The 18,890-nt window shown below is 38.7% G+C and overlaps 1 protein-coding gene across 4 annotated transcripts in view; it reads right to left on the bottom strand.

Annotated features, from left to right (window-relative positions):
* Positions 1-18,890, bottom strand: part of Usp24 (ubiquitin specific peptidase 24) — a 128,058-nt gene that overhangs the window by 29,070 nt on the left and 80,098 nt on the right. For 3 of the 4 annotated variants that reach the window (XM_035439736.1, XM_035439737.1, XM_035439735.1), the window contains exons 35-45: positions 18,268-18,427; positions 17,029-17,184; positions 14,699-14,769; positions 13,757-13,917; positions 9,732-9,793; positions 7,813-8,037; positions 6,754-6,871; positions 4,608-4,752; positions 1,696-1,815; positions 998-1,123; positions 123-221 (exon numbers count right to left, since the gene is read on the bottom strand). In XM_035439736.1, coding sequence (XP_035295627.1) covers positions 123-221; positions 998-1,123; positions 1,696-1,815; positions 4,608-4,752; positions 6,754-6,871; positions 7,813-8,037; positions 9,732-9,793; positions 13,757-13,917; positions 14,699-14,769; positions 17,029-17,184; positions 18,268-18,427 — 1,443 coding nt within the window. The remainder of the gene's footprint in view (positions 1-122; positions 222-997; positions 1,124-1,695; positions 1,816-4,607; positions 4,753-6,753; positions 6,872-7,812; positions 8,038-9,731; positions 9,794-13,756; positions 13,918-14,698; positions 14,770-17,028; positions 17,185-18,267; positions 18,428-18,890) is intronic. The other variant, XM_027402340.2, reaches the window with a different exon arrangement.

Here is an 18,890-nt window from a genome sequence, read left to right on the forward strand (position 1 = left end):
GAATTGCAGTTGTGATGCTCAAGATGACTATTTCCTGGTTGGTGAGTTTCAGTTACTGTGAACCTTAAGGCACCATTCAGTAACTACTGAAGGAACCAGAGGGTGATGGAGACCTGGGTTACCTTGAGATACTCATCCATCTGATCAATGAGACTGGTGAAGAACTCATATGCATCCTGCTGCTCTCTCACATAGAGCTCCTTGTTCCACATCTTGAAGATCTGTGTAGCAAGAATTACACAGAAATTCTTTAGAGGGAAAGCAGCACGCTTTCAACATAACACACGGGATCACATTAGTGCTTCTGAAAAACGAGTTTGATATTAGGATGAGGATGTTTTTATTGCCGAGAGACACACTTGTATTCTACCATCTGTGCATATTCTTGGTCCTTCATATTACAGCAACTTTCTGAAACCTTAGACTACACAACAGCAAGTGTCTCTCTTAGAAGTGACCTCTGCTCTGTGAGGCAACGTGCTGCAGCATCCTTTATTTGGAGGGACAAGCGATGCTGCCACAGGTTCAGAGAGATGATCTGAATCACTATTTTAAGCTGCACATTTTCATTATCATTTTAAATTATGTGTACATATCAATGTCTCTGTGTGGGTGCGTGCACATGAGTGCAGAGATCAGGGGTGTCAGATCCCCCTGCAGCCAGAGATACAGGTGGTTGTAGCTGCTTGGTTTAGGTGCTGGGAACCAAACCTGTTTTTCGGCAAAAGTAGTTCAACTGCTGAGCCACCTCTTTAGCTCCTTTAAACAATTTTTAAAGCGCTAAAATAAGAATAAGAAACAGTCAAAACAGATAAGCAGATCCCCAAGAATTATGAATGACTGTTCTTAAAGTTCTAATCATTCAAAAGTGCCAATTTGTTGAACACTCAAATCGTTGATAGGCTGTAGGTGATGACAGAAAACCATTATTATTAGAGAAGGAAGTAGAGCCAAACTAAGTATTACCTAACATCAAATCTACAGTTACAATAAATACCTTCCAGAAGTTCTCAGGCACATAATACTGCAGCTTGCTTTCCATCAAATGTCCAAAGAGGGACTGTACTTGATAAAACACACTGTCATCTGGATTGTCTGTATCATCATCCACTGAAAGAAGTGACTGTGAAGAAAAGCACTAGGAAATGAGAAACTTTCAACTGCTTCACAGTAGCCCCAAACATGCACATGTGAGTACCCACTCTGGTTTTAAATATGATAAGGAGTATCTGATATGGAGACAGCCTGTAGATATTTAGGTTTGTCATTTCCTAGTTGGTGTAATCAAGGATAAAATATCTCTTTAAGTTCCATTTCATTAGGAAACACTGGAGCTGATGAGGAGCTTTAGACATAAATGCTACATGGTAATTATAGACTATAATCAAAATACTGCTTGCTATCCCACAAATTGTGACTATGTTAATAAAAAGCACTGAAAACAGTCACATATTCTAAAATATTAAATGTGACTTTATAGAATCTTGAGAATTTTTTATGTACAAAAATTACATTTGGTCAAATAACCAATTAAAATAACAGATTTACAAAAATGTGTGACTGTACATCTTTACCAATTCCAGAAGCTAATAAAGAATTTTCAACCACAGCTTCAAACCCAAGAAATTAAGCATGGAACAATCTGCAGAAAATCCACACATTCACTCCTGATACACAGGACAGGAGGGAAATCACCTCAGGGAGTCCGGGCTGCATGTACAGCTGCTGGAAGACTGCATTCATGTAACAAGTAGCACCACCGTTCCTCAGCCCCACAAACCCTGAACTGGATCTGCTGTCCACTGGGGGAAGGTACTACAAAGAAAGGAACAGAAACAGTGGGGAGGAGAATGAGTACTCTACCATAGCACACTTCCATAACAGCCACTTAGAATGACTGAGAAGAAAAAGTAGATACAGACTTATCCGTACAGCACGGTATGAAATTGAACCAACAGAACCTATGTTCCTCAAGTACCTGTGTTAGTGGCTGGTGCGATGACAAAATGCAACGGTTTTAATGTTCCTCTTCTGTTCATAAAATATGTGGCACAAGGCAGGTATTAGCTCATCTATGTAGACCTGCATTCATTCACTTATCATACATGTAGGTTGCTGGGAATTGAACTCTGGTCCCCTGGAAGAGCAGTCAATGCTCTTAACCACTGAACTATCTATCTCTCCAGCTCCTTCACTTATCATTCAACAAGTGTTTATTAAGGATCTAGTAATGTGCCTGGTACTGTGCCAGGGATTAAGACAGAACAGAAATGTTCTCACAGTCCTTGATCTCCAAGAACTTACAATCCAGTTGTGTAAGCTTTATGGCATTAATCAAGCAGATACATTAGATGTCTACAAACAGCTGGTGTAGTTTTCTGAATAAAGGAACAATGCTTAGGAAGTATTTATTATGCAGTCAAGGAAGGTTCATATTCTTTTTTATGCAAGGTAATGTTCTTCTATTAAACTTTTTCTAGTAAGCATACAACTAAAATGACAGAAAAACACCCTATTGTTTTACTTACAAATGTTATCAAACAATGCAGTTCCTAACACAGTGCTTTTTTGGGTAGAAATTATTCAGATAAGGCATCTTGGCTAATGTTCAACATGGCACCTCTCCAAGTGTTAAAGGACAGTATAATTACACATGGAAATGTGAGTACATCAGGAACTTGGCTCTCTTACCATAACCACATTCAAGTGTGTGCATCCATGTAATAAGCAAACAACTGACAAAAACACATAGGTCTTTTGGAATTCAAAGCCTTACTGGATCTCACACACTTTTCATTAACATCAGAAGGAACTGACAGCAGGGAGCTTTCTAGGAGCTAACATGTATTTACATTTGTAATACAAAGCACGTTTTTTGTTATGAAAAAATTTATTTATTTATCTAAGACTGTTTTAGTCCTTATGCTGGTATCATCCTTGACTTGAAGCATGGCTAAAACACATCATTACAAACTAAAGTATGAGAAGTAAGCTCTTTTCCCAAATCAGTGCTCACATATGCTTCTACTTCTTCACAGGTGTTATTTCCTCTCACTAAGACAACTGTCCCCATTGTTCTAACTTACACATTCAAAGAGTGAACCTGGCTTTCCATTATATAAGAGGAGAAAGCAAACTGAGCTTTGACAGCATCTTCCTATCACCAACCAGCAGTCCAGTGTACCTGCAACTTGCTTCCTTTCTGAACATCCTAACATACAGTAAGAGGCTCCATATCTTGCTTCAATGAGCATCACAGTCTGTAAGCCTCTAGTTCAAGTTTCATCTTCTCTAGAAGCATTTTAAGATACTTGATAAAGTGCTACTCTGTGTTAGTACAGCATACAGGACACACCTCCAACTTACACCGATATCACAGTGCTAAACCAACCTGCTGATGGGTCAGTCTGTCTCTTCCACTGTACATGCCTGCCTGACACCTGGGGTAGTATGTTCATTTTTCAGCTTCAAAAGTCTAAAACCTTAAAATATGACAAATCTATGAATTTTATTCAATTTATCTGGCTTTGTAATTCAAGTGCCTAGCACTATGCCAGAATAAATTTACTCAAAAAAACAAAAATACAAAAAACAAAATAACAAAAATGGTTGGAATGCTACTTTTTTTTTTTTTAATTAGTTCAAGTTAGGGAACAAGCTTGTTTCACATGTAAGTCCCTTCTCCCTCTCCCTCCCCTCACCCCATCCCTCCTCCCCCACCCCCAACCTACTACCCACCCCATCCACCCACCACTCCCCAGGCAGGGTAGGGCCCTCAACAGGGGCTCTGCAGAGTCCACCAAATCTTCCTGTGCTGGTCCTGGGCCCTTCCCCATGTGTCCAGGTGGAATGCTACTTTTTAATTGAGGTTAACTATTGGTTAGTTTGAAAATGGCTCACCTCCAACTGAAAGGATATTTCATAATACTATAATGATGAAGTATGATAAAAATTTATTTGATTTTAGTATGTAAACATGCCATGCAAAAAAGAGATTGACTTTGTTGTGGTTAGGATAATGCAAATTCAGTCATAAACTTTTATATTTAGGGGCTAGAGAAATGTCTCAGTGTGTAAAGGCACTTCCTATAAAGCCTGAAAACCTGAGTTTTATCTCAGGTCCCACATGGTGGTAGAAGGTGAGAACCAACTCCAGCACTCGTCCTACCCTCCATACATTATTGGTGTCATGCACATACCTTTCAAAAAAGTAAGTACAAGCCAGGCATTGGTGGCGCATGCCTTTAATCCCAGCACTCAGGAGGCAGAGGCAGGTGGATCTCTGTGAGTTTGAGGCCAGCCTGGTCTCCAGAGCGAGTGCCAGGATAGGCTCCAAAGCTACACAGAGAAACCCTGCCTCGAAAAACCAAAAAAAAAAAAAAAAGAGTAAGTATAAATTATATACTTAGGACACCACTCTAGAAAAGTTAAATGAGGGCTGGGGCAATGGCTGAGTGGATGAAGTGAAGACCGGAGTGTCGGTCCCCCAAGCAAACTGGCTAACTAATCAGCTCTGGGTGCAAGTGATACTTTGCTTCAGACACTAGTATCAATTTCTAGCCTCCACATATAGGAATACACACAGGTAAATAGGCCTAAAAACTTACATCAAACTCCTTGGTGAGAGCAGGGTCAGGCTGATGATGCATTGAAAGCAGTTCTTTTGTAATAATCTGAAGGTTGGAAGGTGAGCTGTCAGCTAACATCACAAGTACTTCATAGGCGGCCAATCGGCTATTTACTGTACTACACCTAAGAACAAAAGCACAAACCAACTTCAAAATCAACATCTGAAATCAAAATGCAAGTAATACAATCCCTTAAACAGTTAAATTAGGCCTATGCTGGAAATCTAGTCATTTATGTATCCTAAATGTAGGTGGCAGGAAGATGTTTCAGAGCTATTATCTTCTTAGCCTGATAATAATCAGCAAAATTCCCTCAAATAAGAAAAGGGAAGCTATGAAACTAAGAATAGATGCCTATAAATATTTCAAATATGCCTGATGGTCAACAATTCGCCAATGACACTAATCAGCTTTCTACTCTGTTACAGAAAATGGAGACAGAAAAAGTGACATGCAATAAGGCAGACTTCCTCTATTGCCTGCCTTTTAACCCAGGCAGTAATTCTGAACTATAATCAACACTGACACTGCATTACTGAAGTGATCACAGGTTAGAATGGATACACAGAAGAGAGGACATCCAACCTCTGCAGGAGGAGGATTCTGGGACTCTGGGGCTTTTGAGTTACCATTGTACCTGAAAGCAAGGACAAGGCCACAGAGGAGACACTGTCTTTTAATTCTTGTCTAGATGTATGGATTGAAAAGGATGGGCAAGAAATGAATATGGAGACTCTATATACATAGGTGAAAGTAGTTGTTTTGTTACTGTGACTTCAGAAACAGTTTTTTTTTTTGGTTTTTCGAGACAGGGTTTCTCTGTGGCTTTGGAGGCTGTCCTGGAACTAGCTCTTGTAGACCAGGCTGGTCTCGAACTCACGGAGATCCGCCTGCCTCTGCCTCTCGAGTGCCGGGATTAAAGGCGTGCGCCACCAACACCTGGCAGAAAGAGTTTTCATGTATTTTTTGCTTCAAGGTTTTGGTGGAAAGGTCACTGTAATGAGTGAACAAGTTTAATACACTGGGGAGGGTGAAAAATGTCAGCTTTTCTATTCCAGGCACTATATATGATTTTATTTTTATTATTTTTTTAATAAAAAGGGAAGGATTTGCCAGTAAAATTTTTCATTAAAACTGCTAGATATATATTGTTTTGTGTTACTGAGAAATCAAAATACTAATAATTTCTGGTGCTTTAATTAGAGTCCCAGGGACCTAGTGCTAAATATTCCAAGACAAGACCAGACAAGAGTGAGGATGAAAGCCATAGCTCTAGGGACACTCCAAGAGCTCTAATAATTTCCTCTCCCTGCTACCTAGCCTATTCTGCTAAGAAAATCTTTAGCTAGAAAAGTATTTACACATGACACTTCATGGGACATCATATACTGCTTACTATGCCTTGCCTGTACCAGTCATCTTTGAAATGAAGAGTCTCTTCAGGATTAGTCAGGTAACTCTTGCTTTAGAAAATTAAGTTCAGTTTAGAGCAAGTTAAGTGGCAGCTTATTGATGCCTGTTCTATGGACAAAAGTCCAACTATCACTTGAATAGGGTCAACAATATACATGGATATTTCACATTTATATCCCCAAAGACTAATCTAAGACCTTGATTCCAAAAATCACAACTGTAATAAATTACTAGCAGTTGCAGATATGAAAACATGGTATGACCCAGCAAATGACAAGGCACTAGACCTTTCTCCTAAAAAAATCTGGAAGCCTATATTTAGAGTCAGTTTACTTGGAGGTAGTTCTTCATTCTCCCTTTAGTGCTGGGGCTTGAACTCATGACCTCTTTCTCACATGGCTAAATTTGTGCTTTACCACTGAGCCATATTCCCAACCCCTATACATAATTCCTACAACCTTGGAATTATGACTGACATAGTTACTTACTATCCCACCTTGATGATGAGAACTCACCAGAACACTTTATCTGTGCTCTCTATGTGCCAGGCACACTTTACACAGAGCTCATTATGCTTTTGTTTAAGTGGTAGAAAACACAGGACAAACAAACTCACACAATGGAAGACAACTCCAAATTAAGAGAATCTTTGGACTACAGTTGGGAATTAAGAGATTTTACCAAAACTGAACACAACGTGCATTTTCCATACTTTGGATGAAAGTCCTGTTGACTGATGGCGACACTGCCAGCTGGAGAATGACTATTTAAAATAATTCTAGAAGCTCGGAAAAGGAAGTCATCTAACAATGGTTTAATGAGTGATGAACCTGAAATAGAGCATAATAGCACATTGAAGGTGAACACAGATTATATTCAAAGATCCTATTGTGTTTTCCTATGAGAGTCAGACACGCACAATGGCCACCCAACAGCAATGCTCGGTTTAAGTTAAAGCTTGCTTTTGAGTGTTTACTATGTGGCACAGATCTGTGGAATGGTGGGGCCAGGAACAAGGTAAAAAGTAGTCAGATGACATGCCTTCTTTTAGGAGTCTAGATGATTGATAAAAGGAGGCAAGCTTTCACCTCGGAAACATCAGTGCCAAGAACATCACAAGTAGAATGGTCTGAGTGACTAATTGTTACTCTGGGCATCAAGGAAGTCCTCCACACAAGGGCTAATGAATGTTTTTTTAAAGCCTGGCTCCTTCAGGCAAAATGATATTCCTTCCTGGTTAAGAATCACTCTTTTCTATGTTTCCTCAATGTCCAAGAAGATTCTATAGTCTATTTGGTACTATCACCATGGAAGTTGTATTCCAGTTTGTTTTCTAAATATAATTTATATCATTTAGACATATATATTCAAATTATAACTGTACTTCAGGGGAAATCTTAACATTTTCCCCGACATTGAGGAGGTAATGGCTGGAGATTACCCCCTTAGATATGAATCACCCTTATAAGAATGAAGACATAATATAAAATATGTAATAGCAAGAGATAAGGCTACTCTGAATTATAACTTTTACTTAATGTTAAAAGTTATGTGATATGACTATTTTGAACAATGTAAAATTCTCTATGTGGTTTAATGACACATATGTGGTTTGCTAGTCACAAAATTGTAGACAATTGCCTACTCCTAAAAGGTCAATTTTTCATGGAACACTTAGCAATTATCATATTGTTCCAATTTACACGAAACACTGACAGTAACTGAGAACCAAGGTGCTCTCTCCCACACAATAAAATGAAGCAATAATTACCAAGCATTTCTTTTTCTGCCCCACAGAGTGAAAGCAGGGTCTTAATGAGCCGCAAATGTCCTGCCAATAAGATGTTGTCTGCTTCACTGGTTTCACATTCCGCAGTTCGATTAGGTTCAAAGTTATCCAGCCATGTAATCTCATCTTCAAGCATGGTAGCTGGGCTGATTCGTAACTGTTCCATTTCTGAAGCTGAGAAGGGGGTATAAGTGAGGAAGTAGAAATCTATTACAAAGAAAAATGTTTTATTCATGGAATCAAAGTTCCAAATAAAGAAGCAAAGTCAAGCCCTAATCTTTCACTTCACAGAGCTCACAAACGTTGTCATTAATAACCTTCTAGAGCAGATACTATCAAGGCTATGTCCTGCAGAAACTGAACATTTGACTGCACCCTCTGTGCAGGCCACCATGCTACCCATTAAGTATGAGACAATGGGGACAATCTGGTTTGGGGAACAAGACCTCCTAAGAAAAGGGAAGAATGGCCAGTAATGAGAACTAAGGCTCTTCACAGTGCTTCCTAAACCAAAGAGGCAGATTTACAAAAGAGAAAGATCAAGCATTATAATCTTACATCTGTAAACCATGAACCAAACTCCAGAGAATAATTTTGTTTTTGTGGCAAATCTCTCTCTTACTCTGCTAAACAAGGACTAATAATGAAATTCTGTACTGGAAGCATGGCTGAAAAGTACCTATTAGGCTAGGTAGTTCGATGGACATGGTCCCATCCTATACACATAAACAAACACCTTATGTCAAGACAAACAGTCTGACTATGTTTCCCCAGTTTCCAACAGTCAATCTCATCACAGTGCTTAGAGCCCGAGCCCTGATCTGAAAGCCATTGACAGCAGCTGCTTACAGATCTGTTGCTGAGGTCTATCAGTCACCAGAAGCTAGAGCGTTGTGACCATTTGCCAGAAGAAAGATCTTTCCATGCAATTTCTTTTAGAATGAAGTGCTGGAAAGAAGAGTTCCTTCTTTTGAGAAACACTCTGTTCCTCTTTCTAGGGCACAGAGAACAACCATGTGCTATCTCCTTTAGCCCTCCAGGAACATCACCAAGTCTGAGTGGAATTGTACAACTTGCATATATAAAGGGGGTATTTATTTCACCTGGCTTTCATGTTCTACTTCAATTAATATTTTTGTTGCTCCTGAATTTTATATCTTGTAATCTGATATATAAATTTGGGGGTTAAGAATATGGAATATATTAAACAATTGGTCTGAACAATTAAAATTTACATAGGGCATTTGCATTATTGGTATTTACATTTAATCTCCACATTCTAAAAAGCAAGTTCTAACACTGCCACTTGAGGCACTGAATGACCTCTGTCACTAGCAACATGCTTCAGCCATTCCCTCAGCTCTTAAATCATTACTCTTACTGTCAGAACAGGGTCTAGACAGGTGCTCAGTGGTTAAAGCAGTGACTTCTTCCTGAGGACCAAGTTCAGTTCATGTCAGGTAGCTTACAACAGCCAGCTAATCCAGTTTTAGGGGGACCCAATGACTTCTTCTGGCTTTAACAGGCACTCATGCACACGTTCACACACACACACACACACACACACACACACACCACACACACACACACACACACACACACAAATTAAGTAAAAAATAAACTTAAAAAAATGGCAGAATAAATTATACTAGAGAATAAGACCCTTCTTGTTAATTCTCTCCTAGTCAATTATAAATGAGATTGGTAAATTGTAGAGTTAACAAACTTCTGCACACTGGTTGGGTATGTAATAGAAGCAGATATCAATGGCACATTGATTCACACGCTATTTTCAAAAAAACAAAACTCAACATTAAAAATGACTGTCTTCCTGCTTTGTGAAAGGCAGGTCAGGTACGGTCTACCTGTCCCTCCCCCATCCCAGTGAGATGTTTACTTACTTGTCAGATCATCTAATAACTGGCACCGCAAATCAAAATACTCCATACACTGAGACAGCAGTCTACAAACCAGATAGATTCCAGTTACTAAAAAGAGGCTGATTTTAAAAGATAAAGCATTTTCCTTAAAAATAAGTTCACAAAGCAATTTAACAAGGTGATTTTTCCAACCATACAATTACTTACATTAAATACCTAGTTTAGCATGAAAGAAATGAATAATTTTGCTAAACTGTAGTCTAGGAATAATTGTATAAAGAGAAGGAAAGTTATTAAATATATCATGTTTTAAAATAACATAAGCACTGATTGCATCTGTTCTTTCAAATGTGAACCATTATCTACAAATTAACTGTTAAATGCACACTAAATAAAAGAACAAGGAATACTGATAACAATGAACAAATATCAAACAAGCAACGAAGAATAATACAGAGTAAGAAACATAAATTATGTAGATTATAAAGATACTTCTACAACTCTATCATAGTAAGTAGGAACACAGTAATTATAGAATCAGACTGTACTACAGTGGATAGGAGCACAGGTTCTAGAATCAGACTGTAGTACAGTAGATAGGATTGATTTCAATCTTGGCTCTATTATTTATAGCTAGTGTCCATGGATACCTCCTTTCTCTCAGTCTTCTAATTTTTAAATGCTTATTATAGTCTCATTATAAAATAAACATTCATGTATATTCAAATAGACATAAATGGCTCATGCAGGTATAATGAACCAAGAGATTTAAAAATACAAATAATAAAATATCCAAACTCAGGTCTTTCAGGGGTTAAAAAATAAAGAGACACACAAGAACCTTGATAAACAATGTGGCCCAGTAAGATTTGATAATTGCTAATTATATACAAAACTAAGACATTTTAAAAAGGTTGTGAGATACAAATTTATAAAAGTATAACTATTCAATTGTATTAGAAATTAAACAGCTCCACAAGTCAACATATTGTCAAAGATTCCTTTACTAAAAATCTGATCTCATGGTTTGTCCTTTTTTAGAAAACATTTATTCATTTTAGGTTACATGTGATTATATTATCTGCATGTATGTATATGTACTATCTGTGTGCTTGGTGACCACAAATGTCAGAAGAGGGCACTGGATCACATAAAACTGGTTATGGATGGTACCAAGTGTGCTGGGAAATGATCCCAGGTCTTCTGCAAGAACAGCAAGTGCTCTTAACCACTTAATCATCTCTGTAGCCCTCTCCATTTTGTTTTTTTCCCCTCAACTGTAGAGTAATTAAATGACTCTCACAGCAAGGACAAGTCCAACAGCTTCAACTTCTTAAATAATTGAAAATTTCCACTGTCCTTCAAATAAATACATTCATACATAGGAAAATTTAGGAAAAGTTCCAATTCCAAAGTCTAAGTAGTCAAAGGTAAAAGAAGATACCTACTTTTAGTTCAGATGCCTACTAGGTAAAACTATTTCCTAAAAATTAGTTTTAAACTATTATTTAACAATTATTTTTCATTACTAAAAATACACAACTCAATCCCGATGGTAAACTGCAAATTTGGGCTGAAAATTTAACAAGCCACCCATAATGATCTACTTTCAAAACCAAAAACATTGACTTCTTATTTATACATTAGGATTTTAACACCTAAAAGTCAAATGCTTCAAAGAGACATGTTGATGTTTAGATATGTGGACCAGGGATTTTCATACACTAGAAAGTATACGAGAGCATAGCAAATGATGACCCACACAGTTACTATGAGGGACATGCCTTCTCTAGAAAATGCATGCATTTTAAAAAGCTCAGAATGGACCAAAAAATTACAAAATTAAGAAATACCTCGATATCTTTAGTTAAGACTGACAAAACCATAATAATAATAATAATAATAATAATAATAATAATAATAATAATAATAAAAACCCTCGCCGGGCATTGGTGGCGCACGCCTTTAATCCTGGCACTCGGGAGGCAGAGGCAGGCAGATCTCTGTGAGTTCGAGACCAGCCTGGTCTACAAGAGCTAGTTCCAGGACAGCCTCCAAAGCCACAGAGAAACCCTGTCTCGAAAAACAAAACAAACAAAATAATAATAATAATAATAATAAAACCCTCAAAAACTCAAGTATTAAACTTGAAAATGAAAGTGAGAATGTTGTCACTGATTTTTATAGAAAAGAAGTTATGAGAGTACCATAAGCAACTGTACATAAAATCAATATTCTAGATGAAATAAAAAAAAATTCCAGAACTCAAACATTAACAAAATAGAACTAAAAAACTCCCAACTAAGAAAAGTACTAGACTAGGAAGCTTTACTGGTAAATTTTACCCAACACTTAAACCACAACAGTGGTCCTTCTCAAACTCTTCTATGACCCTGCAGAGGTCATATTTCCTAATTCTTATGAGGATAGCACTATCATAATACCAAAGCCAGACAAAGATCCCACAAGAAAACTAGAATGTAACATCTCTCATAAATGCTAGAATGTAACATCTCTCATAAATGCTAGAATGTAACATCTCTCATAAATGCTAGCCAATACACTTAAAGGACCATGTAACATGAACTCATTTCCTAGAATGCAGTGACAATCAAACATGAAAAAAAAAAAATCACTGAAACACCACATTAACAGAAAGGGAGTGAAGGAGCCCATACAAATCAGCTCTCATTATACAGACAAAAGCATTTCAACATGGAGACTGAAAGAGATGGTCAGTGGTTAAGAGCACTTGCTGCTCTTGCAGAGGACCTAGGTTTGGTTCCTAACACTTCAAGTGCCAGAATCTAACATCCTCTTCTGGTCGCTACAGGCAACAGGAACACAAATGGTACACAGACACATTTGAAGGTGAAGTGTCCACACACATTAAATAAAAATAAATAAGTCTAACAAAAGGGACCTGACCAACTGTAACATGGCTCTGTGAGCAAAGCACTGATCCAAGGAGGAACCCAGGACTCTACCTCAACATAGTAAAGGTCATATATGAAAACTTCATGTGGACCACCCATTCAATCGTCTAAGATGGAAAGCTTTTTCCTAAAACCACGATGGCCACTTTCATTATCTCTATTCAATAGAACACCGAAGGTTCTAGTCAGAGAAAGTAGACAAGAAAAAAGGCATCCAAGTTGGAGAAGTAGAAATGGACTTATCTGTCCACTAATCTGAAAAACTTACATTAATATATGGAAAACCCTAAAGATGAACCCTGTTACTTTAGCAAAGCTAGAGGATATAAAAGTCAACAGACAAGCTGGGCGTTGGTGGTGCACACCTTTAATCCCAGCACTTAGGAGGCAGAGGCAGGTGGATCTCTATGAGTTCGAGGCCAGCCTGGTCTACAGAGCAAGTTCCAGGACAGCCTCCAAAGCAATACAGAGAAACCCTGTCTCAAAAAACAAAATACACACACACACACACACACACACACACACACACACACACACACACACACACACACACACACACACACGAAAGTCAACAGACAAAAGAAACTTGTGCTCCTCTCATCACAGTGTATAATCTGAAAAGTAAAGAAGACAATCCTATTTACAATGGTATCAAGATAATAAAGTACTTGAGATTCAACTTAATTAAGGAGAGGTCTTATACAGTAAAGCAGTATAGACTGCTGAAGAAATTAAACATGATGTAATAAGACATCTCATGTCTACGATTAGAAAACAGGCTTAAGATGCCCAAACTACACAAGGTCACCTACAGACTCCATAAAATATCTGAGCTAAGGAAGTGACATGCAAGAGGACGGAAGTGTGGCCACAACCCAGGGAACTAGCTCTAATAACCTCCAGATCTCACCAGTTAGGGAGAGTAGGAGGGAGTGAGGATGATGGAGAAGGAAGCCTGGTGGCATTTAACTCTCCTGTCCTGCATGGTAGAAAACATGCAGAGCCCGGATGCTAGGTGGGGAAAAGTCCCCTCATCTCAAGAACCCATACAGACGTCACAGGAGCAGTACAATCAATCACTTCTCCATTCATTCTCATTGTATTACATACCTCTGATTGACTCCTCTCATGATACTGGTTGGGGACCAGAGAGGCAGCTGAGCTGTCAGAATGACGCCTAAGAGGAACTGATTTGGCTTCTGCACTTCTGGATGGGCTGAAGTGTCTGTTTGACTAAGAGAATAGAGCTGATCGCAGGCGACCCGGCGGATCTGAAATGTGATCAGTGGTAAAGGGCAGAAGTCATCAATGTTTCAGACTACTTAAAGAGTGACACCCTGAAAACCCACACCATTTACTCATTCAAGTGACTGAAAGATGTTAGAAGGGTATAACTATCCTAATTTTGAATGCTAAAGATTTTGCTGAGTAAATGGATTAATTAAAAACAAACATGTTGCTAGGTGGCGGCGGCAGTGCACACCTTTAATCCCATAATTTGGGAGGTAGAGGCAGATGGATCTCTGAGTTTGAGGCTAGCCTGGTCATCTATAGAATCAGTACTTAGGCCAGCCAGGGCTACACAGAGAAATCCTGTCTTGAAAAACCGAGGAAAGAAAAAAACTGATTTGGAAACTAATTACTACTTTACTTGAGTCAACAGGTTTTTAACTCAATGAAAACAAAAATCAGAAAATCACATTTTCAAATATTTAAAAAGTTCATGTTCATGGTCACATATGGAAGATGTAAAACATAAGAAAGCTCATGGCTTGAAGGTGATCTCTCCAGACTTTGACCAACATGTTGAAAGTTAATTCTTGCTGCCCTTACAGGCCACAGATGCTCAACACTGGAGGCTGCTCTTTGTTCCAGAAGAACAACAACAAAAATCAAACATCAATCAGTTCCAACATGAGTTCTGAAACTTGTGTTGGACTGTGGAGGAAGATGGTCTTGCAGGCATCCTTTTGTACTCTAACAATGCCACAGGTGTTTATGAAAGCCATAACAACAAGACCAAAAGGCTTTCTAAGTAATAGAAATCCTTACCTCAGCACTTGGTGATCCAAGCAAAATGTCAATGATAAAATCAGCAACACATGGCAAATTATAGAAAGATGCTAAGGAGAACAAGGAGAATGAGGGAGGAGAAAGAAGTAATTAGGTGGTGCACTTGCAAAATGTTGGTACTTGCAAGCAATTTCCTAAGGTCAAACTTAAGCAGAAAATTTTCTCCTTTCTATATAGAGTTAGACCCTAGGATCATCTACAATGGCTCCCATGTCTGTCCAGCAATCCCAGGGAACTGAATGGGCAGCATCACACATCTTAGCACCACTACCTCGTAGGTACCAGTTATAGAATAAGGAAGTCTTATCTCAATAAACTACCGGTGCTAGTAACACAAAATACACCCTAAACTAAGTTTACACATGATAAAGATAAAAACGTGGAGAAGTTATATTTTTTCAATTTGAAAATCTCTAAATCAAACAATTCCAGGAAAATTAAATTATGAATATGCTGCAGGTTTAAAAAAATTTCATAATGAGTTATGCTTTGCATATAAAAACTTCAAATGAATTTGTTCTCTGAGAAAATTTCTGCAGCTATTATTTAAGAAAAATAAAGACGTCTAATATCCACATTTATCTTGATAAGTTTTACTTCTGATTTATACAATTAGTTTGCACATTAAAAAAATAAACAAACTAGGAGGCTGGAGAGATGGCTCAGTGGTCAAGAGCACTGGCTGCTCTTACAGAAGACCTGGGTTCAATCCCCAGCACCCACATGGCAGCTCATAACTGTCTGTAACTAGAAATACATGCAGGCAAAACATGAATGTTCATAAAATAAAACCATTAAAAATATACCATGACTCAATTCTGTATCTCTGGTGATCTGAAATAAGTAATTACAGCTAAGACTAGATAATTGGTACACATCTAAAACTGAATTGCTAAAACTCTGTGTCCTGAGGCAGCGTTTGGGTGCTGGAGATTCAGCAGGGAACAAATGAACAAGTCTCTGGCTTAGTAGAGCTCACAATGTAGCTGGAAGAGAGGGGTTGATGGCAATACCATAATAAAGAAGTGTATTATAGAGAAGGCTATAAAAACAAGTGATGTTGAAAGAATAAGGGGAGGGGCTTGGGTTGTGTAAGAGCAGAGAGAAGTCTTTAACTTTTGTAAAGATAGTCTGGGAATGTCTAACTGGAGTATTATATATGTAAAAACTTGCAGATGAGGAAAGAGCATTAAGAGAAAGAGGAAAGAGCCAATGCAAAGGGCCTGTGGCAGGACCAAAGATTGTGTATTGCAGAAATAGCAAAGAGGCCAATGAATGAGAGACAAAGTAGAAGATGGGAAAAACAGAATCACTGGTATAGTGGATTGTGTTGGGTTTGGGGGGCTTAGTAAAGACTTGTTTTTTTACTGTAGATGAACAGAGGAGCTTGGAAGTTCTGAGGAAGGAATGACAGAATATGACCAATATATTAAAAGGCCCTCTTTGGTTATGCATGAAGAATAAACTGCAGAGGCAGAAGTAGGTCAATATTGGTACAATCCAATTAAGAGATGACAACAGTTCGAAAGTACTAACCATGACAGGAGTACTAGATACAGTCTAGCATGGATTCTAGAAACAGTCTTAAGGAGGTTGGGCTGAATAGATGTAGATACAGTAAAATGTAATAGTTATTCCAAGGTTCTTAGTCAGAGTCAGAGTATGCAGGAGGCTGGTACTGCCTATAAATTGGGAGAATTTTTGAGTGATATAGGCAAGATCAAAGTTCATCCTGATTAGGTGTGAGATATCTCAAGCAGAGCTACGAGGGGAGTGGCCCAGACCACAGTCTCAAACTCATGTGTCTAGGTGGATTTAAGGCTGTGAAACTGGATGGAGTCACCAAGGAAGAGAAGATAGAGTAGAGATATTGAGCAGAGATAGTGAGGGACCAGCAATCCTATCCACTTGAAGTCAGAAAGAAAGCTTATAGAGCCAGGCCTGGGTTTCATAAATTTTAATGATGTAGTCATTATCGAGAACATATAATTTATTATGAACTAGTAACCTGGGTGCTTCAATTCCTTAGTTACAATCATCTCCAACAGGGCATACACAGGGTCCTATAACAACTGATGTAGAGTCATGTGTGTCGACACAAATGCATGTGTATGTACACAAACGGCTCAGCAAACACTCCAACATCCCTGCAGAGCAAACCTCTCTGGCACCATTTTCAGCTGTGCTACATACTTACTCTCCCCACTCCTTCTCTCACTAAGAGGAGCTATTCATAAAACAATGTCAACTTCTAACAGAAATCTAGCTTTTCTCTCAAAGAAATGAATTACTAATAAACCACCATCTACCTAGTTGCTGACTCCGAAGCTGCAGGCATGTAACAAGAAGAGACAAAGCCTCTCCAGCAATCAGGGCATCTTTGGTAGACACAGACTGCTGCCGGACACAGATCCCAGCATGCAGGGCTGCTGGCTCTCCTTCACTGCCAGAGCTGCAATTGCTTCCTGAAAGGAGAGAACAGAGTTTAATGTGGCTCCTAGCATCATGCTGTATTTTAATGTAAGACCCAGAGTCCCTGTTCAACAGTAAATACTGCAAGAAGCATTGCTAGGGAACAGCGATGTAATCTTCATATTTGATAAACACTAACTGCTTTGTCATTACACATTTGCTGGAATTCAAAATGTTTTCACAAGACAAAACTACTTTCAAGTGGGACAATGTCTTGTATCTTGTAAGATAATCTTACTTACAAGATTACATGGACATTAAAATATCATTTATCTAACATTTCTGCATATTGTATATCATAACTAAAAAAACCAAGTTTTATTATTAAGCTGGGTGTGGTGGCACACACCTTCAATCCAGCAATAGACAAGCAGAAGTAGACAGATCTCCATGAGTTTGAGGTCAGTCTAGTCTATATAGCAAGTACCTGGCCAGCAGAGGTTACAATGAGACCCTGTCTCAAAACAAAACAAAACAAAAAAACACTACCACCACCACCACCAACAACAACAAAAGCCAAACTAGAAAAACCTTTTACTATTGATGTATTTATAAACAGCGCAGGAAAACTAAGCAAAGCTAAGAAATAAAGCTACATAAAAAGGCCTAATAGAAATACATTGACAGGGCCTAGAAGGATAACTTAGTTGGTAAAATGCATACTATGAGAACTTGAACTCAATACTCAGAACCCATGTAAAAGCTGGGCATAGTAGCACACACCTATGCTGAGGGGGTGGAGACAGGCACATCCCTAGGACTTGCTGAGACAGCCCAGCCAAATGGGTGATTTCTGCCAGTCAGACCCTGTCTCAAAACAGCCCCCTCACCCCCAAACAAAAAGAGAATGAGAAATACCTGAGTCTTGGGTTGACCTCTAGCTCACACATGCTATGCATGCTCGCTCTCTCTCTCTCTCTCTCTCTCTCTCTCTCTCTCTCTCTCTCTCTCTCTCTCTCTCTCACACACACACACACACACACACACACACACACACACACACACACCCCACACACACACAGGGAAAATACTGTTCTGTGTTTCCTTAAAAGCACTGTCCAGTTTTAAATCAGTACCTGAACTGCTGAGTCTGTTTCTAATTCCAGCAGGAAACAGAGAATTACTTTCTTTAATCGGCTGGCTACTTCCAACAAGGTCAAGTCGTCCTGCAGCTGCAGCCCATGACAGTCTCATGAAACAAGCAACAGTGGCAGTGAAATCAGTCGCTTCCATAGTCTGAGGAGGTATGGAAAGGACGGCATGAGAGAGGCAGCTGCTTGTGAAGACATCTGCTGACTTCTCTGACCCTGTGGCCTCAGGTTACAGCTCTTCCCTCTCCGATCAGCCAGGACTGCCCTCTCACACCATCACACTGTTTAGTTTTAAGATCTATTAACTGTAGTCTCCAATCTCCATGTTCTGGTTTTACCCAATCATTCCTCAATTTGGTTTTTTTTTTTTTTTTTTTTTTTTTTTTTGCCATTCCATGAATGTTCTTGTTAGCATGTTAGCTCTGGTTTTGTTCTTTTTACTTGAACAAGTCTGCTCTCCAATTCTCTCATTCTGTTCATCATTGGTCTTTAAGACATAGCTCAGGAGCCACTTCCAAAACAAAGTACACATAGCAGTGCAGGTAAACGATCCCTTAATGCTGAGGCTCCCAGAATGCTTTGCTTCTGTAGTTCCATACTTTATACTT

The sequence above is a fragment of the Cricetulus griseus genome, chromosome 2, assembly GCF_003668045.3.
Source record: "Cricetulus griseus strain 17A/GY chromosome 2, alternate assembly CriGri-PICRH-1.0, whole genome shotgun sequence".
In the NCBI taxonomy this organism is placed as follows: domain Eukaryota; kingdom Metazoa; phylum Chordata; class Mammalia; order Rodentia; family Cricetidae; genus Cricetulus; species Cricetulus griseus.